At 42.5% G+C, this 26,863-nt stretch overlaps 2 protein-coding genes, 1 long non-coding RNA gene and 1 other non-coding gene across 6 annotated transcripts; 3 read left to right on the top strand and 1 right to left on the bottom strand.

Annotated features, from left to right (window-relative positions):
• The first annotated feature begins 1,558 nt into the window (after positions 1-1,558).
• LOC135237863 (calcitonin gene-related peptide type 1 receptor-like) lies at positions 1,559-15,210 on the top strand. 2 transcript variants are annotated; one of them, XR_010324950.1, is made up of 14 exons: positions 1,559-2,395; positions 6,279-6,383; positions 6,478-6,637; positions 7,380-7,487; positions 7,658-7,770; positions 8,402-8,493; positions 8,702-8,828; positions 8,930-9,083; positions 9,745-9,805; positions 10,187-10,253; positions 10,683-10,901; positions 12,170-12,211; positions 12,564-14,726; positions 14,805-15,210. XR_010324950.1 is itself a non-coding variant. In XM_064305384.1 (13 exons), the coding sequence occupies exons 2-13, from the start codon at positions 6,330-6,332 to the stop codon at positions 12,765-12,767; spliced, it is 1,401 nt and encodes a 466-aa protein (XP_064161454.1). In that variant the 5' UTR covers positions 1,559-2,395; positions 6,279-6,329; the 3' UTR covers positions 12,768-15,210. The 2 variants fall into 2 exon arrangements, 1 of the variants encoding a protein (XP_064161454.1); XM_064305384.1 differs by having other exon boundaries at positions 12,564-15,210.
• A 1,137-nt stretch (positions 15,211-16,347) lies between these two features.
• On the top strand, positions 16,348-22,000 carry LOC135237864 (uncharacterized). 2 transcript variants are annotated; one of them, XM_064305385.1, is made up of 4 exons: positions 16,348-20,991; positions 21,106-21,201; positions 21,626-21,757; positions 21,875-22,000. In XM_064305385.1, exons 1-4 carry the CDS (start codon positions 20,327-20,329, stop codon positions 21,936-21,938), a joined length of 957 nt encoding a protein of 318 aa, XP_064161455.1. In that variant the 5' UTR covers positions 16,348-20,326; the 3' UTR covers positions 21,939-22,000. The 2 variants fall into 2 exon arrangements, with proteins under 2 accessions (XP_064161455.1, XP_064161456.1); XM_064305386.1 differs by having other exon boundaries at positions 21,626-21,730; positions 21,875-21,997.
• Positions 22,001-22,415: 415 nt separating this feature from the next.
• On the top strand, positions 22,416-25,131 carry LOC135238273 (uncharacterized). Its single transcript, XR_010325088.1, has 6 exons — positions 22,416-22,559; positions 22,724-22,824; positions 23,064-23,141; positions 23,234-23,439; positions 23,960-24,012; positions 24,143-25,131. It is a non-coding gene; the product is annotated as an uncharacterized LOC135238273 (long non-coding RNA).
• Positions 25,132-25,464: 333 nt separating this feature from the next.
• Positions 25,465-25,536, bottom strand: trnaq-uug (transfer RNA glutamine (anticodon UUG)). Its single transcript has one exon. It is a non-coding gene; the product is annotated as a tRNA-Gln (tRNA).
• Positions 25,537-26,863: the final 1,327 nt, after the last annotated feature.

Here is a 26,863-nt window from a genome sequence, read left to right as displayed (position 1 = left end):
CCAAACCTTTGTGTGCGGTAAACTGCTACGAAAAGCACGTGAAGGAGACGCCGGTGTTGACGTTCGGGGACCGCTACATTTCTGTAATGGGTACAGTTCACAAAATTACAAAACAAAAATATAAATGTTCTTACTGACGTATTCAACGATACTTTACATACAACCTTCACATGACCGTACACTGTAAAACAGATAAGTTGGGTTCACTCGCATTATTTGAGGAACCCAATTACCTTGGACCTTCGGAGTAGGACAAAGTTCTTTTAAGCTGTACGTCTTATTGTTTTTGAGCTATAACAACTTATTTAAATATTTAAATGTTAAGGCTACTCCATGTAATAAAACGGCATTTAAGTTGTATTTTTTAAATAGTCTAACGTATTCCTATTATTGACACAAGAATATCCGAGCCTCCAGACCACTTTGTGGCATAATAATATTAACTGTTGGTCAGGAGAAAAAAAAATATTTATCGCATGAATTTGCCTGGAGCACTGTAGGTACTGAGTGCTGGTTTGTATTCATGGATTGGGTCAGTTGCATTTGAAATGGTTAAATTCATAAAGTTGGAAATAAGATCAAGCATGTTTGGGCACAATACCTTCGGTGTAGAGACAATGTAAATGGTAGCTTACTTATGGTATACATATTTGAATGTATCCCATTATCATTAGGAAATCTTCTTCAAAAACAAATGTCTTATTTGTTTGTTACTTATTTTGTCAAATTTTTATTAGTCACCCCACTTTGAGTATGAAGGGAGACTTGTTTTCAGGAGACATGTCTGCTGGTTTCCGTTCTCCCTAGTCTTTTACTCAATAAAAATAACTGAAAACATGGGTTTAAATACTTCTGTTATTTCGCGTTTAAAATGGCCTTTTTCCTCACATGCAGTTAATCAGCCACTAGGATGCAGTGTGCCCCATGGAATGGAATTATTCACATATAGCTGAATATGGTCAAAAAATTCACCCTGAATATTTCAGCCTTGATGAAAATGAGGAATAAAGGTTTTATAAAATAAACAAGATGGATATTGACTTTTATTTTATACTCAAACAAAGAGGAAAATTATACATCTTTATTCAAAGGTAATTCATTCTTTTTTTTTTAATGTGTTTTATTACATTCAAAAACATTTTCTCAAAAACACGAAATTATTGTCACCCAGAAAGATTATTTTATCTAGCTAGGCTAGTGATGATAGGATGATTATACAGTAAGTGAAAGAAATTCTAAATTGTCAGCTCAAGTAATTGATAATAATCTCCATACAGAGGCTACACTTCCAGATGCAAACCTCTTATTAGCACCAAGAACAGAAAGGCAAAATTGGAAATAGCTAAAAATAAAAAGATGAGTCTGATAAGTTATTGAAACAAGTCTTATGGATTAGACGAAGATAAACCTTTACCAGAGTCAGGTAAAGGTGAACGTTTGGAGAAAGAGAGGGACTGCTCTGAGCTCTCAGGACACTGCTTCATCTCCGTCAAGCATGGTGGAGGCAGTGCGATGGCTTGAGCCTGTATGGTGGCATCTGGAACTGGCCCTTCTGTTTGTTGGTCTTTCTGATGATGTAACGAGTAACGGTGGCAACAGAATGACAGTTGAAATGTACAGAAACATTGTCCACTGATATTCAGAGAAATGCCACCAAAACAGAGGCATAAAGCAAACTTAACCACGGAGCTTATCAGGAAGAACAGGTGGAAGTGTTTGACGTGGCCCAGTCAGTTAAACTCCATTGAACATGCTTTTCACTTGCTCAAAAAAGTACGTGCAAATGTCGTAACGAGGTGGACGGAAAAATGATTGGTAAACGGAGTGATTCTCGTGAAGTAAGCTTCTGATGAAGTAAACTATCGCAGAAACCCACGACCAGATCAAATGTGAACTACCGTTTTTACCACTTCATGAACAGAGCTCTGAAATAATCCGAAATATTGAAGTCGCGGAAGGAGAACGCACAGAGTTCCAAGAAAGAAGGTATGCACAGTGATGCTCGTCCACGCGTGAGGACTGAAACTCTGCCAGGGAGTGAGATTTCAGTACAATACCGGGCAATTGCGAATTAGGAGCTGTGGATCTGGAACAAATTTCGGTCCCGTCTATATACGGACATTTTGTTAAGCAAGAACGTATGAGTCCAGGCGAAGCTTATTGACATCATCTCTATTTTTATTCATTTATTTATTTTTTTGTTGCTGAAATGCATGCCGAATAAGTGCATGCGGATATAAAAACTGTTGGAGAAAACTGCCTGGACAAGGCTTTTTAAACTTGAGGAACTTGTAACACATCAAGTTATTTGTCTGAACTGTTCTCGGCTGCTTAAAAGAGGAAAGGACCAAACGCGTAGATCTGACATTAGACGGAGCTGAAAATACCCGATAAGGTACGTTGACTTTATCATTCTTGCAGTGGTCGATATTATATGCTTGAAAATATCAGGTGCTTGTCACTGCGCAGAAGCACATGACTCTGGGCCAGGTTAGGCGAAGTGACCGCTGGAAACACATTTCCAAATTCTGGCCAACACCGGCACTGCTAGAGGACACTGCAGCCCTATTCTGGCAAATGACAAGAATTCTTCCATAGGTGTCAACGAAGATGCATCTATTGTGTCTGTCCCAGCTTTGGGGGTAATTTTAGTGTACAATAGCATAGCTTCTAGGTACATATGAGCTTTGACTGACCTTTATTACAGCTCACCTTTGGTTTGGGTATGGAACCAGTATTACATTGATTTAAGGCATCATTTAACAGAAACTTTTATCTCGAAGTACACTTTCAGAAAGGATGCTTTAATATCCAGAACACTTTTTGTGTTACTGCTTTTGTGTTACTTTCAACAACAATTTGTTTCAAAGTTACTAGTTTTGTGTTACAAGGGACAATAGCAGCATCCCTGCTAGGATTCAGACCCAAAGCCTCACAGCAGTTTGTCAGAAAGAAATGCTTATGGCTAAACCAATGTGTTGGTTTAGCCGTAAAGACCTTTATGAGGATCTTTATTGTTTTACTGGTGTTTTTTTGTTGCCATGTGTTGCTCATTTTGTACACTACAATGATGGATTGGGTTTCTGTTGAGATCTAATTCAGCAATCTAATCTAATTAAACTCATATGTCTGTTCTGAGGTCTATGAGACATTTGTATTCCTTGTTCAGCAACTGATTTGTTATCCCCCTTCGTATAATTATTTTCAGAGCCACCTGTTGTCTGTAGGCTAAAGGCTGTCTGTATCTGGCTCGTGGGACAGGCAGGTATTGCACTGATGCTGCTCATAATGTAGCACCTTTGGCACAGTTTTATGCTGTTGAGGATATCTTGAATCATGAATAAATTGCCTTTCAGAAAGTTCATACTAATGGGGGCATTGTTCTTTTTGACTGTGTTTCTGGGTTAGAGTTATGGCTTATCCAGCCTGGAGATGTTGTACTGAATTGCCTGGAGAATGATGCACCCGCACAGAAAATCTTTCTAGGGGCTGCCTGGTGGAAAGGCACCACGCTGTTGTGCATGGATGAGCCCCATGGTCTCGGATAGAATCCAGGCCATGCCAGTGCCAACTGTGGCCGGTAGCTCCTCAGGGCGATGTCTCTTTGGCAGTTGTATCGCCAGGGTAGTACGAGACGGTTTGGGTGCCCTTGCAGTACATGTCAAAGGCACATATGAAAGGTCTTCCTCCGACTCCATGCAAGCTTAGCTGTAGTCTGCAAGAAGAAGCAGCTGGTGACACCACACATTTCAGAGGAGAACTGCACATGTTTACCCTATCCCAAATCAGCTGTGAGGTTTGTACTTGAATTACAGGTAATAGGACATTTCAAATTAGGGTGGGAATTGGACATGTTCAGTACTACATTTTGGACAAAAATTTATAAAGAGAAAAAGAAAAAAATATTTCTAGTTCCCAAGAATTAATAAAAAAGAAGTATATAATAAAGAGCAACCTGCTTAAAATCTAATCTCTGTGACTCTCTTCCACTGTTACATTGCATAATCAAGTCAGTTCTTGCAACATGTGTAAATATGCATGTCCCATATTTATATAATCCAACTTCCCTGCTCCTGAAGCAGACACCCAGGAAACAGTAGCCCCATTGTGCAGCTCGTAGTTATAAATAGGCGTCATCTGCTAATGCTGTAGCCCAGATGTTTTGTGCTGTCCGTTTGGGTTTGAGCTGATGGACCAGGTCGCTGCCACAGGCTGGTGAATTATCTCTCTCACGTTCATCTGCTGGGGAGGTGAGCTTAACACAAGAATAGAGAACTGCTGTCGGTGTGAAATCAGAGCCTAAATTTACTGGATCTGTAGCTGACATTTTGAAATTGTATTACACAAATGGTATTGTTGGTGAACAAATATCTTGCGCTTGTAACCGAAAGGTCGTAGGTTCGAATCCCGGGTAAGGACACTGCCGTTGTACCCTTGAGCAAGGTACTTAACCTGCATTGCTTCAGTATATATCCAGCTGTATAAATGGATACAATGTAAAATGCTATGTAAAAGTTGTGTAAGTCGCTCTGGATAAGAGCGTCTGCTAAATGCCTATAATGTAATGTAATGTAATATCCTAATTTGTATTTTGCAACTAGCAGTTATTCATATTTAATTCAAACATCACAAGTACAATGCAGTAATTTAAGTTAATTTAATAAAAACTGTTTTCATTTAGTGCACATGAAACCTCCCTCTAGATGCAAGAATTCTAAAATTGGCCTTGAAAATTCATAATTCATCAGGGATTTTTCCTTTCAGCATATTTTCTAAAAAAAACTGTGTTTCCTATGAGAATATTATAAATAAATATTCCTAAGAGAAGTCTTTCTGGACAGAAATGTTTCCCATGCCACAGAAAAACAGAGCTGATGAGGCCTTGTTCCTTCTGACTTATTAAGGACCCTGTGAAATAAAAACCATCATTTTACATTATGCATGAAGACATGAAAATGAATACTGTGATATTAATCACATTTATTCATGCGATACTTGTCTTTTAATATGAAAGCATTAAAGTAATTTAAAGTACACGACTGGAAGATTTGGCACTGGCCATTTAGAGATCTTCTTTCTTATAAGTAACATGGCATTTCCATTTTAACCAATCAGTGGTGCAACCATCTAGTAAGCTCCCAATCGGAAGTGAAGTTGAGGTCAGTATCCTGTACAGGACGTAGATGCCATTTCAGGTCACCAGCTCGCATGGTTATAACTACGTACTTTAAGGAAATGTTGTTTTCCTGTTTATTAATTTGAAAAGGCAATTTCAGGCAAACTTGATTAAGTTTACAAATAAGTGATTTTTCTGGGTCTGTGTAAGCTCCTCCAGTCTGAAAACATTTTTTTTTTCTGGATTATAATCAACATCAACTCTGACACAGCTGGTGTGGGGTTTATTTGAGGCCAAAGTGGTCATGTGCTGATTCTGTAGCTACACAGAGCTCTAGTTCTCACAGCCTAACAGCCAAAATACTCTCAGCTTCCTGTTCCAGTGAGGCCCCATGGGCAGGGGCGCCATATTGTGGAGAGGGGGGCTGATGGACAGGGGCCCTCAAAAATATTAGAACATAAGATTTTCTGGGGTGGCCTGAGGTGGTGAGATCCGGTGTGAGATCTTTTCATGGGGCCCAAAATCTCTGGTGGCACCCCTGCCCACGGGACATAACCCATCAGCCTTGTTTGTCCAAACTTTCCTCGGTCTACCTGTGTGCATCTATGTGTCTGTTATCTGTTTGTCTACTGTTTGCTGCCTTTGCCGCAGCCCTTCGTGCATGAGAACCTACTGGGCATACACATCCTCACTGGAGTTGCTATTGGTAGCACCACAGTACCAGAAACTTCTACTCTTGTTGGACTGAATTCTAGACAATTACTAGGTCAAATGGAGAAAATAATCGAATAAGTGTGTTGCAAACCTTTTTTTTTTTGCCTTCGAATGAGGGGCGGAGGAAGGTTCTGTTTGTCTACAGCGGTCTGGTAACGAGTGTCACATGGTGAAATTAGTTCATTTCTCCTATTTCAGTGAAGTTATATTCACAGCGGACTGGCTGAAAGCAGGTAGAGGAGAGAGGGGAAGATCGGGGAGACTCCTGCAGTGGCACTCCATATTTTATCAGACTCTCAGGTTGATGCCTCTTCCCACGACCTCCCAAAGCGTTCCGATGAACGCAGTCATCAAGATTTTCCCACTCCAGCTGCATCCAAAAATCGTTTAATGGCTCTATTACTTTTGTTCATTGATTCAGCTTTCTCTGGTCCCACCCCACTTCCAGTAAAAAAGCTGCTCTCTGGTGCCCCCCCCCCCCCCCTCACACGGTGGCACCATGAGGAGGACACAGCTGTGCTGGGTGGCACTGCTGCTGCCGCTGGTTGCTGAGGTGAGGCTACGAGGCGTCTTTGATAATGCACACATCAGACAGCAACGTTCGAAATGACGTCACACTGAAGTTCTATCGCTCTCTGCAATCGCAGAGTCCCACACGTGCAACGACTTTGCACGAGGCCCAGCCGGCGGTCCTTGTGCCCACCGCTGCCGCTTCGCATGACCTGGCGGTGTCTCGTCAGCAGATCATGCTGGCGCAGTTTGAGTGCTACCTGAAAATCATCAGCGACCCCCCTAATCTCAGTGAAGGTGAGCCAGACATTCGCAAAACTGTTGTGGTTTAAACAGGAATTATGAAAAATGTAAGCTAAAATAAATGTAAAACATTTTTTTAAAAAGTCAGATCATCCTCAGTGAATTTCTTTGGTTCTGTCTGGAAGAGCTGTGTTTGTCTCATGAAAACTGTCAAAAGATGCTTCTAAGGTTATGGTGAGATCGGCTGAGGTGAGATCTCACAAGCACAAGAGAAAAAAACAACTGAAAACTTTTCAGAGAAAATATCAAATGAGAGACAAATTCCTAAAGACTTCCCATGCTCTTCTAAACGGAGAACTTCTGCTTTGGGCTCAGATTCACAGTGTTGCGTCTTACATTAAGCTATTCTGGGTCTTATTCAAACTGACCAATGTTGTGTATATTTGGCAATACCAAGACCTGCAGTAGAACTGCACAGATTAGTGTATGGAGTTCTATGGGTATAGCATTTGTGTATGAGTGCACTGAAGCCATATGTAAGAGACATTGTGTTAATGTGAACCAGTTACCACTGTTGCCTGCTTCAGTAAGGTAGTTACCATAGAGTTATGTGCTACATCCATTGAAAATCAGTACGATCAGGCACTTATGCCAGTGCTAGCGTCAATGTATCTTTACACTGCGGCTCCACCGGCTCAGAATGCTGGGTGTTTTCAGTTCCTCTGTTGTTTCCTGAGGGTTCTGACATTGGGACCACGCAAAGTTTTGCATGACGTGAAAAGGTCCCCTTCGGCAGGTCCCTTCTGCAACCGTACATGGGACGGCTGGCTGTGCTGGGAGGACTCCTCTCCTGGGACGGCGGTGCAGCACTGCCCGGTGTACTTCCAGGATTTCGACCCTTCTGGTGAGAATGCCGACCAGGTCGTCGAGAGAGAGCTGAACCTCTCAGTGATGCCATTACCGTCACACCATCACACCCTTCTCTGTAGACTGGCCATGTCTGGGAAGCACTGGGAAAGATGCACGTTCAGGTTCTCGCTGCTCATTGGTTCATGTTGTCTTCACCTGTTCCAGAGAAGGTGACCAAAGTATGCGGTGCGGATGGTCGGTGGTTCCATCACCCTGAGAGCAACCGCATTTGGTCCAACTATACCCAGTGCACCGCCCACACCAAGGAGAAGCTCCAGGTACAATTAATCATTTACTAACCTACTTCATTTTGGAGACTCAAATGGCAATAGGATATTCCAAATCTAACACTGCAGTTGGGTCATTCTGAAGTAAAGCTAATAGCTCCCCGAGAAAAACAGTTTATTTAATTGACTAATGCCAGGGTGTAGTTCCTGCTGTGAGCTGTGCTCCTGACTGAGGTTCGAGCTGTGCTCCTGACTGAGGTTCGAGCTGTGTTCCTGACTGTGCTTGTGACTGAGGTTCGAGCCGTGCTCGTGACTGAGGTTCGAACCGTGCTCGTGACTGAGGTTCGAACCGTGCTCCTGACTGAGGTTCGAGCTGTGCTCCTGACTGAAGTTCGAGGTGTGCTCCTGACTGAGGTTCGAGCTGTGCTCCTGTCTGAGGTTCGAGCTGTGCTCCTGACTGAAGTTCGAGCTGTGCTCCTGTCTGAGGTTCGAGCTGTGCTCCTGACTGAGGTTCGAGCTGTGTTCCTGACTGAGGTTCGAGCTGTGCTCCTGACTGAGGTTCGAGCTGTGCTCCTGACTGTGTTCCTGACTACACTCTGAGCTGTCCTCCTGAGTTCGCTCTGTGACCCGTGCTTGTGACTGCACCCTGAGGTGTGTTCTCGAGTATGCTTCGTTTCCCCAGGCGGCGTACAGCTTGTACTACCTGGCCATCGTGGGCCACGGCTTGTCAGTGGCTTCCCTGCTCATCTCCCTCTGCATCTTCTTCTACTTCAAGTGAGTCCTGAGGCCCCCCTATCTGTGTCTCAGTCTGGAGCCAGGTTCCTCAGATATGTCTCATCATTGAAAGATTACATTTTCTGGTGGCCCTCACACAGCACTGGTGATGCCATTGTCACTTTTTTGATAACTTCAGCCCTTTTACACAGCCTGGTATTTGCGAAACATTTTGTGATCCCCTCTGGCGTTTCTGAATTTTGCACAGGAGCCTCAGCTGTCAGAGAATCTCTCTACACAAGAACATGTTCTTCTCCTTCATCCTCAACTCCGTCTGCACGGTCGTATCCCTCTCCGTAGTGGCCAACAACCAGCCGCTGATAGCCAGCAACCCGGTGAGTGCGCTGCCTGCTCATTCCCACAATGCAGCTGGGCAGTGCGCTGTGGCGGACGCCGGTCTGAGGGAGACTGTGCTTTGCGCTCTGTCCCGAGGCAGATAGGCTGCAAGGTGCTCTCCTTCCTGAACTCCTACGCTTTGGGCTCCAACTATTTCTGGATGCTGTGCGAGGGAATCTACTTGCACACGCTCATCATCGTTGCCGTGTTTGCAGAGGAACAGCAGCTGTCTTGGTACTTCATTTTGGGATGGGGTGAGTAAAAAGTGGAAAAGGGGAAGTCTGTCTCCACATTAGTCAATTAGATTGCAGGCCGGACAATTTGCCTCTGCCTGCCATATTGGATGATGAGTGCAGTGAGATCCTAAAATATATTGAACTAAAACTGTTTTAATCCATTTTAATATGATAACACATTTTAAACCTTTCTTTTGAAAATATATTACAATAATGCTGAGCTTTTTTTTTTTTAGAACTTGTTTCGAATAGTTAAATCTGACGGTTTGCCATTTGCTTTGGCAACAATTGGTTTCTAATTGTTCTCTGAAGCCAGAGAATGTGATGGTTTCAACTGTCTCGGCATAGCAAAGCCAATTGTGTGACACAGCCCAGGCCAAGGCTCAGAACATTGCCTGTAGGCCCCAGTGTGCAATCAAAATGACCTCCTTTCCCAACTGAACTAATCTGGTGTATGCCCATGTCTCTCTTTTGAGAAATGTTGGGGGGGATCCTAGCTAAGCACTCCTAATCTAAGACATTTTATTTGCCCATGCATTCATTAATTTTTTTATGATATACCCTTTATTCCTGCAGTAACTCCTTACTACACACTGGCATAGAGGACATATTGATGTGTGTTTGGATAAGTGTGTTTTAAATGCATTACTTTTAATGCCGTTATCTGTGTTCCTGATAGTCTTCCCGCTTGTCCCCGCCACAACCCATGCTTTGGCCCGCTGGCTCTTCTATAATGACAAGTAAGCCTGCTGTGTTGCTGTATATTGCCAGCTGTCAGATAGCTATAAAACCACCTGTTTTAATTGTGATCATGTTTTTGCTATTCACAACTGAAGTGCAACAGCCAGTTAAAACAGAGCACACCACTTGGAGAACTGGATGTGGTGCTTATCCACATGATAGGTCACCAGCCAATATTATATTACCTCACCTGCAGTTCTGTACAAACACAGGGAAGCATATTTGTAGTAACTTATTGCCATTTTTAGATTGGATTGTTTATCTAAAGACAATATACCCTGTTTTAACTGCTATCCTTTATCAGATACATGCATCCTTATATGCAGCATAGCAGTTCAACTGAGGCATGTTTTTCTCTCTGCACGGTCTAACTGCTGCAGCTGCTGGATCAGCTCGGAGACTCACCTGCTGTACATTGTCCATGGACCCATCTACGCCGCCCTGCTGGTCAGTCTTCACACTGCATCCAAGGGCAATGAGACCTAATTTTTATGGCAAACTCTTAATTTTTTTATTTTTCTCATTTCTGATAAGGCATATGAATAACGCCACATACCCAATATACATTTTTTGAAACCTGATTTTAAATGTTTTTAATCAGTAGGAAAACTGAACACTTCTACCCTTCCGAAAGACCTCTTTTTTTGAGACACAAGACTTCACAATCCCAGAATCAACCCACCATTTTATATATCAGTTGCTCAAACCAAAAATATCTCTGAGAACAATGAGATTTTATGATTTTGTGAAGTTCATGTTAACAAGATAATGTAATCCGAGCCGTCCCCAGCCTGCCACCTATTACCTCACCTTTCTTCCTCCTCGCACTCCCTCTCTCTTTCACTCTACTCATCTTCTGTCCTGTCCTCCTTCCAGGTGAATCTGTTCTTCCTGCTCAACATCGTGCGCGTTCTCATCACCAAACTCAGGGTGACCCACTGCACCCAGTCCAACACCTACATGAAGGCGGTTCGGGCCACTTTGATCCTGGTGCCGCTCCTCGGGGTGCAGTTTGTCCTGTTCCCCTGGACCCCCGAGGGGCGCCTGCCCAAGGCTGTATACGAATTTGTCATGCACATCTTCACACATTACCAGGTACACGGGGAGGCTGAGGGGTGCTGAGGTGGGGCTGGGTGTGGATAAGGGAGGGGTTGTTTCATATCCACAAGTCTGGAGTTGAGGCAGGGTTGGGGGGGGAGGGGTTGTGTCATGTCCAGTTTCATTTCAAGTCTGGGTTTCATTTCACACTGTATTCCAGACAAAGGTCAAATAATCATTGGAAATATATTAAGCTTTTAGATACCACTAAAACTCCTGCAAATTCAATACAAACCATAATTTTAACCAATTTTGAGAGCAAAATTAATACGATCTTAATATGATTTCGCATTTTGATTCCTAACACGATTCTTTGAAAATTCTTACCGATCTTGAGTATTGTGTTATATTTTTAGTAGAAACTAAAGAGGTAAAATATTTCACGTGTAGTCCTATATGACCCTGTTCTGACCTGCACATCAAATTTGAGTCTCATCAGTATTGTTCCTACAGTCAGAAGACTGCAGCATTCTGTGTTCTCCAACCCTGGTCCTGGAGAGCTACAGGGTCTGCTGGTTTTCATAGTGACTCATGAATCAATTAGAGCAGTTGATTACACAGTTAACTCAACTCACCTGGTGTCTTGGGTCTCTATTGGGTGCTGAATTTAAGGTGAAACCAAAACCAGCAGACCTTGTAGCTCTCCAGGACCAGGGTTGGAGACCACTGCCATACTTGATGTGGCCAACAGCACGCCAGGAGGAAGCACTGAATAATGAAAGGAAATGAATTTCCTGTAGTTTATTGCATTTCCATAGCCTGTAGCCCTGCGTGCACAGAATAAAAATTCCCCCCATTTTGGCCCCTAATGTGAGGTGTGGACCATGCGGTGCTTGTGAATTGAACCTTTAACATTTAGAGTTCAACCACACGAATGAGCACATGAGCATTAACAGGTTTCACTACAATTCCTAACCGGCGTGAGACAGGGTGTTTCACAACATTCCCGATTCAGAATGTAGGCCATGTCCCGCTGCTGCAATGCTGTCTGTCAGTTCACCGGCTTAAAAACCAGCTTGTGTCTGAAACACTTGAAGTCAGCCATCACCTTCATTTTTGCTCAATGCAGTCACTCAGCTGCACAGCTAATGACAATAATCATTAAACTTTCCCCCAGAAACATCATTCTTCTAAGCAGTCCCAAAAGACAAACAGAAAGCCAAAAAATACAGTACAAAGGTCATAGGAAAACTTTAAAGCACCCATCTGGAAAACATGTACTACACAATCTCTCTCTGTTTCTCTCTCTCTCTCTCTCTCTCTAGGGGCTTCTTGTTGCAACTATATTTTGTTTCTGCAATGGAGAGGTAAGAGATGTTGCTTTCTACATCTAAAATTCTTGAACTGTATATTGTCTTGGGGCTATTGACTTGCCCAACATTTATTGGAATCTTAAATCCCCTCAAACCTGAGTGAAGCAGAACCACACTCAAGAAGCTTCAGTTCAGCATATTTTATGCCTCATGGAAGTCTCTTGTGTATTGATTGCAACCCTGTTGCTTCACTCAACCACAACACTTAACCCAGATTGTTTCAATAAAAGTCCAGCTGTGTAAACAAGTAGTATCGAAACTGTTAGTTGTGTAAATTGCCTCTGGATATGGGCATTTGCAGATAATTGTAAATGACTGATCAATTGATCGACACGTTTCTCCAAAGGTGCAGACGGTGCTGAAGCGGCAATGGACGCAGCTCAGTGTTCAGTGTATGGGTCAACTGGTGACCGTCGGCTCTCGCTCCCAATATTACTCAAGCACCTCCTCCACCGAAATGAGCCGCACGTCCACCAGCCGGCCACTCGTGCCCCCAACCCCTGAGCCCCAGAAAGTAGTGCCCTCCCACCCTACCATCCACAGCACCTAGCACTGCAGGGGAACCTACGGCTGGACATGCTGCTCCCTGAGGCCTCTGTCATCTGAACCCTGGAGAACAGCACGCCACCACGTGCCACATTATTCGGGGGCACGAGGTCACTGTGAGACAAACGCACACACCTGCGCGTTACCTCAGGCATCCCTGAACACTCGCCGAATCTGCATAGAAACAAATTCTGTATGCATATAAATAAAGTCAATACCTGAATTTAATACTGTTATTTAAAATAATATTGATCTGGCCATATAAATCTAGTCCGCAGTTGATAATCTGGTCAGGCTCAGAAATAATTTGATTTACCTAAACCTGGACTGCCAGCAATGTTGCCAATTTAGCTATGAAACCAACAAAAAAGGTTAACATGGATTGCAAGCTCACAGGTAAAAGTTCTGCTAATGCTACTTCAACTCAAATCTTAAACTCATTCATTCAATCTTTAAAAAACTATCCGTTTTCTGTAACATTAGCTAGCTAACTGACATTTAATTTAGGGGCCCGTAGGTTCCCCATGACCGCTAGAGGCCCCCGTTGAACTGCTGTTTTTCCCCCCAAAATTACAATGACCTTGATACCTCTTTCAACAAAAGGGGAGGGACACTGGGATAACTAACATTAACTTTTTCTGAGTAAAACTCATGGATAAACGAGTATAAAACAAAATTTCTTTTAACAAATATCTACAATATTTGATGCAAGGTGATTGGCGTTGGTAATCGAATGTGAAGTTTTTGATGGATGAACTCAGTGAAAGCTAAGATTGAACTTGAAATGTGATATGGCATAAAAATGTCTCAGGACGAGCAGCGAAAACTTAAAATGAAGGAAGCAAAACTTTCAGAGAGCAAAGGTATAATCTGTTTCTATGACGAACGCATTTTTCTGTCAGTAACCAGTGTTATGTTACCTAACCAGCTAGCTAGCGAAAATGAGCTACAACCTTGGCTTTAATGGCGGGGTTAGTCTAGTGATTGCTAACGATCTAACCCTGCGACCTGGGGGTATTTCACAAAGCACGATTACTGAGTTAGCTGGATAACTGCATTAAGTAAAATCCAAAAGAGCTCTTTTCTACTTCCGTCCATGGGGTTTTACTGCAGTTATCCAGACAACTCAGTAATCCTGCTTCGTGAAACAACTAGGGTCCTGCAGCTTTTTTCTGAGCTGGCTAGGCTAGCAAACTGGCTAGCTCACCCTCACTGTAGCTAGCTACTAGCTATAGCTAGCTAGTGTTTCTGGAAAATAAATCCTGCTTTATTGCATGCTTTTATGCATGCATGCTTTACCAAATCAAGTGGTTAAAATAATATTTTAGTGTGTGACAATGTGGCCAACTAGCTAACCATAACCTTTGCTTGCTGTTTCGAACTTTCAGTTGTCCGGCCTCGGCTGTATTTTGCAAACATGATAAACCAGCAGACAAGTGGGGGCAGGAGGAAATGCTAAATCTGCTGGCTTGCTAACAGGTTAATATCAACAATGCATGGCATCGCAAAAGTGAATAAATAAATGAAATAATAATATTAATCGTTTAGATGGCAGTTAGCTAGCTTGCCAATGTTATAGAAAACTGAGTTTTAAAAAAAGACTGGATGAGTGAGTTTAAGATTTAAGTTAAAGTAACTTAAGATACATTTTGTCTCCAAGCTTAGTTGGGTTGAAGATTATTTACCACAGCTAAACTGGCTACCTAGCTGGAAGTCTAACTTTAAATAAGTCAAGGTATTGCTATACTGAGCCTGACCTGACCACATCTGAATCTGTAGCCTCCCACTGGCGCGGAGTGTCACTAAATTAACAGCTCGATGCTGCAATGAGTATGCATACATTTGTATGCATACGTGTTTGCCTGTGGTTCGATTTTGCCTGTTTGCCTTCTTATCAAGTACCCAGTGCCCACATCACTGTATTATATTGGGTGTTGGCTTCATGAATACACATGCAGAATTTGTTGTGATGCAGTTTCTTCGTTTTTTCAGGGTGCCTGAGTTAGGGGCCGGGGGTGGGCCCCCAAATAGCTGCAAATAGGATTGGGTCTACACACACACACTGCAGCCTGCTTTAGTCAAAACAAACTGACTGCAAGTAAAGCACTACTACTAGGCACACCAGGAGTTCGCTGTTGATCATCTAAAGCACTGGACCTCCGTCATGGTTCGAGCCATCAAGCTAACAGATTTCAAGGTACAACAGGCTTTGGCTATGGCTATGCTTGCCATCAGTTGTTAGTGTTGGCAAAGCCTCCATTGAACGACCTGTTTACTGTTTATCGTGGTTTGGATGACATAAACAAACTCATTCAAGGGATACCATGCTCCACACCCTTCTCTTCTAAACTCCACCCATACCAAAATAAGGCCAACAGTTTGTTGAGAAAAAGATTTGAAATGGAACAAAAAACAGTAAGATTCGTAACAAAAATAAATGGGTTTTTTTTTTAAATAAAATTCAAAGCAAAATAATTTTCTTCAAATTTAAGTTAAATTTCAACTAATTTTCATATTATTTATTTTTTCTATTTCAAGATATGTTGCACTTTCAACTTTTTTTTACAGTTACATTTCTTTATTTAAAATGTATGCAACCTTTGGTCCTGATCTAGCCCCATAGTATGTATATAAATAAAATATTTACTTGGAACAATACATGTGAACCATGTATGAAACTAAATGTATGTAATGTACATATGTTTCACAGAAAAATAGATAATTGTTGAGAGAGAGAGACCCAATGTAAACATCAACTCTATTCTTTGCAACAGTTTTAGTGCAGCCTAAATTAGAGGTATTCCAACAGTGAAAGCGATGGTGCAAATACAGCAGTGGGTGGATGAGGCCTTATTGCGGCAGTAAAAAACAATCTGCACAAACAGCTCACTTAAAGCCAGTGGGTGAAAGCAAGTCTCCTAAATGCAGACTGAGAGAAACATTCCAGCACTGAGCCTATCAAGAATATGAACGTGTATTCAGAAAGATTTTTTTAAATTCTTATTGCATTTTTAAATTTTGTATTGTGAAGTTAATCTTCTATTTTGCAGTTTACCATTGTATACATATGACTTCCATGGTAGTATTGGTTAAAGGGGGCTTACTTTGTGTGACAATGACTTGTTCTTAACTTAGTCATATTCTTGTTCCTCTGAGAACCCCTACTCTTGATTTGCGCATAGAAGTAAAAGGGGTTTCTCTCAACTAATGCCAAAGTATTAAGTTAAAATGTATAGCCATTGTGATTTATTTTGATTGTGTTTTCAGTCTGCTTTAAATTATTTTTATGGGCAAACAAGGCAGTGGCATGAAAGGTTTAAATCCCTCCTCTTTTAGCCAAAAAGCAACAGTGTTGTGCTTCAGCTTTTTTCCATGGCTTTTAATGCTGGAATTCAGTGCGCTTGTCAAGGATGGAAGAATCTGCATAGAAAAATAAATAGTTTTTAAAATAACCTTTCTGATGTGCTTTAGCGTCTGCTAAATAAATGTAATGTAATGTGCTGCTTCAGGCATCCCTGCTCATTCACAACACCACTGGTGCCAGCAGTCCTGCATTCACTTTTTCTCATTACACTGAATAACAAAGTTTAGCTTGATAGCACCGTCAGTGCAGGAGTGAATACCTTCAGGAATTAATATCCTAAGTGCTGCACATTTATGTCACGGTAACCATGTCACCATCATGGTGAGATGTGAGCAGTGCATAGGCTGAGAGAGGACACAGGCGTAATTATGTAATAGGGTGTCCTAAACATCAGCTCTCCACCCTTGTGTAGCTTCAATCCTAGCCCAACCATCACTCTAGATCTTCAACCCTAACCCAGCCCTCAGCCCATAACATGGGTGAGAATGGTGCCATGGAACAATCTTGTGTGGGAAAACAAATCATGATAAATATCCTTCCTGGGAAATGTTTTATCAAGATTATGTTACAATGAGTGATTCAATTGTTAAGATTGAATCTCTCATTGTAAATTACATTGAACTAATTACCTTTATTTAGCAGATATCATTCTTATCCAGAGTGAACTTTTGTTCGGGAACATGAGGGCATTGTCACGATTTATATGGGTTATAGTGCCAGACTTGTCAAACAATATTCCTAGCGAGTATATACAGGTCTTGCAAAAGTATTCACTTTGAAAGTTATCAGTAGTATAAGTAGTATTTTTCTCCGTAAATTTTGAAACCCAAATTTAGTTATTTGTCAGCTGATATATTAAGCAAATGAAAAACTTAAATACGCTGCTTGCATAAGTAATCAAACCCTACACATTAATATTTGGTAGTCACCTTTTACTGCAATAACAGCTTTACGTATTTTTGTATCACTCAGCTTTGCACACACTATTTGGGAATGATTTTGTCCATTACTTTCATATATATTTTATTTTTCATCTGTAAATTTGGAGCTGACAAACTTTTACTCTTTTTTTGTAACATAAAGCCAATGTCATGAGTTTCAGGGTTTTTTTTTTTGTTTCAAATAAAATATAGCAGAACTATATTTTAATGTATCATTTTTAATTATGTTTGAATACCCGACGCGGAGGTCCGAAGCGAAGCCGATGAACTTAAATAGGATACACTGGGGATTTATTTATCTTCACACGGCTACAATATGAACTGATATTACAAGTTAGCGAACGTTTTTAAAGGGCCATGACCTCATCCCGAATGTTCGGAAACAACAACGCAGCGTTTTAAGTAATGTTGACGAGATGTCAAAAACCGTGTCCTTTAATTAGTTCGAACGCAACTATTTTATTTGGTTATCAATTTTAGCTATCATGCTGGTCATAACATCAGTTACTGCGGATATAAACGTACAAGCTTGTAATAATTCAGTAACTAAGTTTTGTAACGATGCATGTTTGTTTACAAACTAGTAACCTTAGTTATCGAACATCTGTGGCAACAAAATGCAAAATAAAGTACGTCACAGTAAAATAACAAGCTTGCAATTTTTATTTTACAATGATGTCACAGACGTAAATGTACACTTAATATGTGCTACCAATTCATTTTTGATCACAATTACACCAGATCTATGAACAGGACAAAACACGGCGATCAGTTACCAAAATGAACTTTAAGTATTCATTGTTGTGCTGTTGTCTGGTAAGTACTAATCTTTATTTTTTATTGTCCATGTTATTCCCATAATGTACCATTAGTATCAGTTGGTCATAAGTCGGGTCTTTTGCACAAAACAAGACCTGGGGTAACTTTAATATAAAATAAAGTGCCTATTTAAAAATAATTCAATACAAACATGTATTTTCTAAATAACATTTTTACATTTAGAGTATGTCTGTTATGTTTTATCTTGGAATTGTTTGGGATAGAATTTAACATAATTAGAAGTCACTAATAGTTAAAACATCACTGAGTAAAATGCATTTTAACTATGATCATGCATTACTGTTAGTGTTTTGAGGTTTTAAACTGCCTGTAAAACAACAGTCCTCATTCAGTTGACACGAGCATAGTCTATTGTATTATGTAAAAGGCCTTCTCTTGTGTCAAGAAAACATCCTGATACAATTTCTCATTTTTTAAACACATGTGGGGGTAGTGGATAATGAGGAGAAATGTGGATAATGAGGAGAAAAAGACCAAGAAAAAAGGGAAGAAAGGAAGAAAGGCCCAGTCAGCGTCAATAGACCAGCTGACCCAGAACAACAACTGCCCAGAGAAGACAGCTGTTAACATCAGCTGCACAGTGGAAACTGCCCTTACCATCGGCTGCGTAGAGAAAGAAAGCCCTCACCATTGGCTGCGTAGAGAAGAAAGCCCTCACCATTGGCTGCGCAGAGAAGACAGCCCTCACCATCGGCTGCGCAGAGAAGACAGCCCTCACCATCGGCTGCGCAGAGAAGACAGCCCTCACCATCGGCTGCGTAGAGAACACAGCCCTTACTATCGGCTGTGCAGAGAAGACAGCCCTCACCATTGGCTGCGTAGAGAACACAGCCCTTACTTTCGGCTGCGCGGAGGAGACAGCCTTTACCATCGACTGCGCTGAGGAGCCTGCTGCTACCAGTGACTGCGCAGGGGAGCCAGCAGTTACCACCAGCTGCCCAGAGCTCACTCTTACTACTGAATGTGTAAAAGAAGCAGTCCTTACCATCGACCTTACCATCGCAGAGGCACAAACTGCTTCCAGTGACTGTGCAGAGGAAACATCTTTTGCCATTGACCGCACAGAGGAGTCAACTCCTAGCACTGACTGCACTAAGCCAGATCTTACCATCGACAATGCAGAGGAGCTGGGCAGGTAACCACCTAAACCAAGCTCTGACCCATGACTGCGCAGAGGAGCCAAGCGGTACCATTGACTGCGCAGAGGAGCCAAGCGGTACCATTGACTGCGCAGAGGAGCCAAGCGGTACCATTGACTGCGCAGAGCCAGTTATCATCGACTGCATGGGAGAGCCATGTCTCACCATTGACTATGCAAAACCAGCTCTTACGATCAATTGCGCTGAGGAATCAGCTGGTATCATTGACTGCGGAGAAGACCAAGCTGTTACCATCATCTGCACAGAGCCAGCTCCTACCATTGACTGTGCAGAGGAGCCAACTCCTGCTGTTGACAGCACAGGGGAGTTTGCTGATATCATTGACTGCGCAGAGCTATTCCTTACCGTCGACTGCACTGTGGAGACTTGCGCAGATAACACATCTTTTACCATTGACTGTGCAGAGGAACAAGGTCTGACTGTGGCCATCAACAGTGCTGAAGAGCAAGCTGTTGCTATCAGCTGTGCAGAGCAGCCAACTGTTATTATTGACTGCATAGAACCAGCTCTTATCACTGACTGTGTGGAGGAGCCAGCGGGTGCCATCAATGGCACTAAAGAGCTCAAGCCCTTGCCACTGTTACCAGCAATGACTCTGCTCTTACCATCGAATGCACAGATGAGCCCGCTCCTACCATCAGCTGTGGAAAGGAGCAAGATCTGACCGCTGACTGTGCTGAGGAGCTTGCTGTTGGAATCAACTGCATGAAAGAGGCAGCTCTTACTATCCAATGCCTGGAGGAGCAAGCTCTTTCTGTCGACTGTGTACAGAAGCCAAATCCTACCATTGACTGTGCAGAGAAGCCAGCTCCTAGCATTGACAGCCAAGAGGAGCTTTCTAATACCATCAACTGCACCAAGCTATTTCTTTCCATCAACTGTGCTGAGGAGACTTGCACAGATACGTCGGCCCCTACCATCTGCGCAGGCCCCTACCCTGCGCAGAAGAACAAGGTGTGACTATCGACTGTGCAGAGCCAGCTGCAGCCATCACCTGTGCTGAGGAGCAAGCTCTTAGCATCAGTTGCATAGAGAAACAAGCTGCTACAATCAATTGCAGGAGAGAGGCAGATCTTACCATCGACTGGGTAGAGGAAGCAGCTCCTAGTATCAACTGCACGGAGGAGCCAACTCTTACTCTCAACTGTGCAGCAAACCCAGCCCTTACCACAGAGCAACTTTTCCAGACATTCGACTGTGCAGACCGGGAAGAACAAATAAAGAAGAAAAAGAAAAAGAAGTGGTCATTGAAGAAAGGATGGAAAGGGACGATGGAAAGTCAGCGTCTGCAGTGAAAACGGTCCTGCCCACTGAACGCACAGAGGATCCAGCAGAGCAGGATTTTGCCCTGAACACTGATGGCGCAAAACAGCCAGGACGTACCATCAGCTGTGTAGAGCAGCTGTCCCATATCCACAGCGGAGACGACCCATTTCTTATCACCCACTGCACAGAGGAACCAGCTCATTTCATTTCCTGCGCAGAGGAATCAGCTGGGGAATCTGCTGGGGAACCTGTTGCCACCATCAGCAGTGCAAAAGAACCAGCTGTCACCATCGACCACGCAGAACAACCTGCTGTTACTATCAGCTGTGCTGCACCAGTTCTTACCACTGACTGCACAGAGCCATCATCTCTGACTGTTGATCACATTGACCAGGAAGAACAGAAGAAGAAAAATAAAAAGAAATGGTCGTTAAAGAAAGGAAAGAAAGGGACCAAGGCAAAGTCAGTGTCTCTGACTGTCGACTGCTCAGAAGAGCCAGTCCTCACCCTCAACTGCACAGAGCAGGTATTGGCACAGAACATCAGCTGCGCAAGACAGACACCAGCCCAGGACCTCAACTGTGCAGAGCAGCCGGGTCTTACCGTCGACTGCATAGAGAAGCCTGCTCTGGCCATTGACTGCGCAGAACAACAAAGGTAGTGTTTTTCTCTTCATTTAATTTCATTTTAGCGCTTACGTTTGCTGCTCGGGCAATCAATTTCTAAGAACTAATAGAGCATGCTTATCCTTTACTTATTTCTCTTATATAGGCTGGAATTCCCAGGCCGTAGAAAGCTCCAGTTAGAACACTTCCGCCAGGATGAGACCCAGAGTCAGAGGAACACGACTGATCACACTGTCCTTGGGTAAGAATGGCAGTCTGTTCATTCTAACTGAAGGATGGAAAGTTTTTTTTAGTTCCAGAATGTGCTGCTTAATATTGACAAGTGTTAAAGAAAAATAAATCAGTTGTTCTTGCAGGACCAAAATATTATTCTGAAATTATTATTGATCCAAGCTCTATTATATGTATCATTATACTATTTTTGAAGTATGTAAATGGAGATGGAGTTAGGTATGTAGATTAGAATTGGTGTGCGATCTGAACTGCATTTTGTGCATCCTTTGATTGTATACTTTTCCCACCCTGTCTCTGAGACCCAGTCTCCTGTTTGTTTTGGTTCCTGTATTGAAGATCAAAAAAACAATTCCATGTAATGCGTATGAATAACCTATTGCCTGACTTCTGTACGGTAACAGAGTAGGGATGTGTTCATGTCTCTGCCACAGGTTCCCTAACATCGGGAACACATGTTACATGAATGCAACTCTCCAGAGTCTGTTCAGTCTCCGAATCTTTACTCAGGACATCAGGAGAGAGGAAGGCTGCTGGAGGTCACATCTTACCACACATTTACTCAAGTATGTAGCTACCTTTTGTTGTTTATTTTTTGTTCCACCCATAATAACCCTAATCTCAAGTGGCAACTTTCACTGCCTGTGCAGCTGGCAATCAAAGACCTCTCTTGCCCCCTGCAGGTGTCTTGCAGATCTGCAGTCAGCACAGGCCAGCTACAGCAAGAGCACAAGGTCAGCCTGCTGAAGACCCTGAAACAGACCATCGCATCGTACTGCAGCGACTTCTGTGGGAATGAGCAGCAGATGAGACTTGCACACACGCATACAGACACACACACTCCCACTCACACCCCATAGTTCTTCAGATATTTCCTCTTGTGCCAAATTCTTTTTTTAAATGGTGTGTTCAGGGTACGCATTTATCACAAACTTTAAAACAAATGCGTGAATGAAATTACATGTATGTAAATAATGTAGTTATCTTCTTTGATAGATTGATTGATTAAATGTTTATGTTAAGTTCCATAGTGCAACAAGGAGATTGAGGGTGTTGTGCTCGGAGTAGATAAATAAAACTACACTGAGCATATGGTATGTGATACAGATAGTAATTGTGAATGTTGTTGTAAAGGCTAGGGCTTGTAAACTATGTCTCTGAGGTCACTGCTGAAGCCTACCACCCTCTCCTTCCCACATGGGATTTCCCTGTCTCACTGCAGGACGCTCATGAGTTCCTAAGCGTTCTCCTGTCCCAGCTTAAAGAGGAGGGGGTTTCCCTGAGGACAAGGGTGGGGCTGCACCCCTACACGGGTTCCATAGAGGCAAATTGTGAATTTGGCCTCCTGTCCATCAGAAAGTGCCTCAGGTGAGCCACCCATGTCTGGTGGGTCAGTTCAGTTTGAATTTTGTCAGTTCAGGAAATTGCAAAATCAACTAATAAAACAGCTATATTCCTGAATGGAATAGACTCCATCCCCAGCCCTGCCTGTAAGTGTTCATTTCTGTGTCTCTGTGGTTCCCTCTCCAAAGCTGCGGGGAGAAGGTGTGTAGGACAGAGTCCTACAACTGCTTGTCTGTGAACTTGGTCCCTGGGGGCTCTGTGCAAGACAATTTTTGCCCTTTACTTCAAGGTAAGCGTCCACCTGGGAGACTTCAAAATACTGCATTTGTCTGTGAGCTGAGTGTTGAATGTGTTACTATGCTTTGTGGTGTGTGAGGACAGTGTTGAAAGTGTGTTACTGTGTTTTGTGGTCTGTGAGCTGTGTTGAGTGTGTTACTGTCCTTCTGCGGTCTGTGAGCTCTTGTGTTGAGTGTGTTTCATGGCCTGTGAGCTCTATGTTTAGTGTGTTACTGTGCTTTGCTGTCACAGGGCTATGAGGTAGAGTGTCGGTGCCAGTGGTGATTTAGAGTTGGCCACTGTGGAGCAGAGGTTACAGTCACTGCCTCAGTAAGTGCAGCCTCCTTCCTTCTCTTTCAATATATCGGGCCTGGTTAAATATGACATAAATAAATAAAGGATTCCTCTGTGTGTCTGTGCAGAGTGCTGGTCGTGCAGCTGAAACGGTTCAGTTTTAACTCCAGAGGGAACCTGGTGAAGCTGCACGATCACCTGCACATCTCCCCACAGCTCAGCCTGCAGGCCCACAGCAGGGCCAACGTTCGCCTGCCAGGGCTGCCCAAGCCCCACCTGACCCATGGGGATTTTGCAACCTCCCCCTCACCAGAGGGAGCTGTTCTCTTTACAGGTAGTTCAGGCGTGAGAGCCATTCTGTCCCCTTTTACTTCCTGTGATGTGGAAAACAAGCTAGGGCTGGATTGTCAAGACTCTACCCCTGGATTGACACAGTGGATCATGGTTTTTGGTGTTTCTACACTTAAATCCTGAATTAGTTCATTTCTGGTTAAACCTGCTGGCACCTTGACCCTGCAGAACCTGTGACTCAGTGATAAGACTCCAGAGCTGAGGAGTAAGTGTGCTGAATGAATCTGTAGTGGTAATGATAATGCAAGGGGTCTGATGGTGTTTTTGGTTTTGTTTGGTTTCCCCTGAAGCTGAAAAGAGGAGCTCTGTGGAAGGAAGTACCCCTGACAGAATAGAACAGGACAGCTACCCTGTGGTGAGGAGAGGAGAGAGAAAGAGAGAAGGATGAGGGGTAGTGAAAGAGTAGAGCAGGATGGAGGGTGGCCTAGGATGGGGCGGGATGGGGGTTGAGGGTTTGGGTGAGTAACTCTTCTGACTGCAGGTCTGTACCTTCTGTTTCCTAGAATGAATACAGTCATCAGCATGCTGTCCCACATTGGATCCAGCATGCAACACGGTGAGATACACTGAAGGCACAAAGCCCACACACATTCCTGGTCCCTATGTCCTCAATCTGATCTGGAGACATTTCCACCATTATGGGCACATTGAGCAGAGACTGAACATCCATCTGTGTAACTCTGCAGGTCATTACATCTGTGAGAGCTGTGATTGCAACACAAACGACAACGAGAGAGTAAAGCAGCTGGACCAGAAGTCTGTGTTGAAGCGGAGGTCAAACTCCGCCTACATGCTGTTTTATGAATACAGGTGAGAGCTCGTCCATAACAAAAGCCCTGCTGTTCTGTGATTGTGGTACAGGTAGAATTACTGCTGAGCTATAAGTACAGGTGACAATAGCATCAGGTTCAGTTGTGTTGGGGGAGGTTTGCAGGCAGTGTGACTGGGCTGGTGTCTGTTGTAGGGGTGCTGGTGTATAGAGATGGAACCAAGGCCATCTTTAAATGAGACTGCCCAGTCCTCTCTGCCTCTACAAGAGTGGAACAGCCATGTATGTTTTTCATTTGTTGCTGATGTTGCTTGAAATGTATAATGTATATTATAAGCATTGTGAAAAAAATTAATGGTCATCATACAAAAATTTGCCATTTTGCTTTTCCTGCTTCCACGACCTCTGCCATAGGTTTTGTGGTTACATTTGTTTGTGCTGCGGGTGTGTTTCGTTTTTCCGGTTGGTCATCAGATTGATGTTTGTCTCCGGTTGCTCTGTTTGAAAAAGCTGCCGTTTGTATGTGATGTGGATCAAAGACATATTAAAATGTTTTTATTTTCTGGTTAAGTTATCCTTGAACATACCTTGAGCCAAATAAACTATCTATTCATCTGTGGGGTCCATGATTTCTATGTGTGCATGTGTGTGTTCATGTTTTTTTTAAATTATTTTTTATTATTAATTTACTTTGTTTTCAGCATATGATCAATGTATTATCTTGAATTAACCCTTGTGTTTGGTTTGGGCAAATGTACTGACTTTACATTTTTTTAAACCGATTTTTACCCTTTTGAGAAATGTTTTTCCTAACCACTGAATAAATTTGATTATTATTTTATGTTTCAATTTGTTGTTCACCATCTGTATTTGTTGTCTGTCTTTTGCCTGTGTGGTTTCTTTGAATATAAAAACATAAAGATGAAAAATAATTGAGAATCAGTTCAAAATAATAAATATCAATATTCATCAACTGCATGAAAGCTTCTTTCATTTCTCGATTACAGTGGATTTATATAAATCACATCTTTTTCACACATTTATACATTTGCACCGAATATGCTGTAGGCAGTTTTCACACACTATGCATACGCTGTGTTAGCTACAACAGCATTTCAATTGCAGTGAATACGCTGCTCCGTGAGAAACTATTTCGTTTTCCAGCTTCTGTTAATGTTATGTTGTCTGAAGATGTGCTCTGTTCGGTCAGACAAAGCGACTCCACCGCAAAAACTGATGAGGTCCCACCGAGATTTGAACTCGGATCACTGGATTCAAAGTCCAGAGTGCTAACCATTACACCATGGGACCCGGATCCCAGGTACCGAGGAAATTTATTAAATTAACCAATCTTTACTTATTTTTACAGGCAGATATATTTCTCTCACAAATTCCTCTTCTTAAAATGAAAGCGAAAGATCGTATATACAGGTACAGTAATAACAGCTGTAATATCTTGCCAGCAAGATATCCAAAACCTAAGGCATATACAGTTCATGGATAGCTAGCTCATTTAAATTGAACAGACGGAATTACTTCCCCATAGACCTGTAAAATATAGATTTGATCCAACCGATGGTTAGCGAAGCTCCGAGTCGGATAAAGGCCTTCAGGTTTTGACGACACACCCATTGCATTGACCGATGTTTCCATAAGAAAACCAGTATATCATATAGTGTAGTTGCATCCGGGAATCTTTGCAAGGGCGCGACATTCATTATACGGATTTAAACCAAGCGGCCAAACCCAGACTGCGTTTTTGAAGCTCATTTCCTGGTCTTGTTGTTCCTGGTTGCTCACTAGCGCCACTACGGTTGGCTCCAGTATAGGTGTTTTCATATCCGGTTTCCATGTAAGTCTACGGTACAAATGCGGTCAAAATACAAAGTCAATAATTTTTTCTCATGAGTACAAATAGTCACAATATGTGTATTTTATTCGTCTTATGACTGTCCACGCATGTGGCAAAGCTACTATAATCCCGATTTTGGGATAAACATTGCAAAATTTTCAGTTTCACGAAGCGAATTAAGAGTCTTAAGGTTTATTTGCTGAATAACATACAACACAACACACGATGAAATCACACACACACAATTTAACGAAATTAACCATCTTTGTAAAAACCTGGACTGGAATGTTAAATAAAACTGGAATGGACTCGAAAAAAAAACCTGGACTGGATTTTTGAAAAAAAAACCGGACTGGACTCGGGGAAAAAAACCTGGACTGGATTTTTTTTTTAAACTGGACTGGACTCCCCCAAAAAAACCTGGACTGGATTTTTGAAAAAAACTGGACTGGACTCCAAAAAAAAAAAACCTGGACTGGATTTTTTTTAAAAAAAACTGGACTGGACTCTCAAAAAAAACCTGGACTGGATTTTTGAAAAAAACTGGACTGGACTCGGGGGAAAAAACCTGGACTGGATTTTTGAAAAAAACTGGACTGGACTCGGGGGGAAAAAACCTGGACTGGATTTTTTTTTAAAAACTGGACTGGACTCAGGGGGGGGAAAAACCTGGACTGGATTTTAAAAAAAAACTGGACTGGACCTATTTTTTACAGTCTCTGATTTAAACCCGAATTGCCACGTGTTATTCAAATGATGTGATGTTTGCTTTACAAAAACGACAGT

This window comes from Anguilla rostrata, chromosome 13 (genome assembly GCF_018555375.3).
Source record: "Anguilla rostrata isolate EN2019 chromosome 13, ASM1855537v3, whole genome shotgun sequence".
In the NCBI taxonomy this organism is placed as follows: domain Eukaryota; kingdom Metazoa; phylum Chordata; class Actinopteri; order Anguilliformes; family Anguillidae; genus Anguilla; species Anguilla rostrata.
Note: the sequence above shows the minus strand (reverse complement) of the source record. Positions and strands in the feature narration are given on the sequence as shown.

What these genes read in the sequence shown, in the direction of transcription:
- LOC135237863 (XM_064305384.1), top strand. Translation starts at nt 6,330, where the DNA reads ATGAGGAGGACACAGCTGTGCTGGGTGGCACTGCTGCTGCCGCTGGTT. An exon ending in CGCTGATAGCCAGCAACCCG is followed by an intron (nt 8,829 to 8,929) that starts GTGAGTGCGCTG and finishes GTCCCGAGGCAG; the next exon opens with ATAGGCTGCAAGGTGCTCTC. An exon ending in CCATCTACGCCGCCCTGCTG is followed by an intron (nt 10,254 to 10,682) that starts GTCAGTCTTCAC and finishes TCCTCCTTCCAG; the next exon opens with GTGAATCTGTTCTTCCTGCT.
- LOC135237864 (XM_064305385.1), top strand. Translation starts at nt 20,327, where the DNA reads ATGGAAAGGGACGATGGAAAGTCAGCGTCTGCAGTGAAAACGGTCCTG. An exon ending in GACTGCGCAGAACAACAAAG is followed by an intron (nt 20,992 to 21,105) that starts GTAGTGTTTTTC and finishes TCTCTTATATAG; the next exon opens with GCTGGAATTCCCAGGCCGTA. An exon ending in CTTACCACACATTTACTCAA is followed by an intron (nt 21,758 to 21,874) that starts GTATGTAGCTAC and finishes TGCCCCCTGCAG; the next exon opens with GTGTCTTGCAGATCTGCAGT.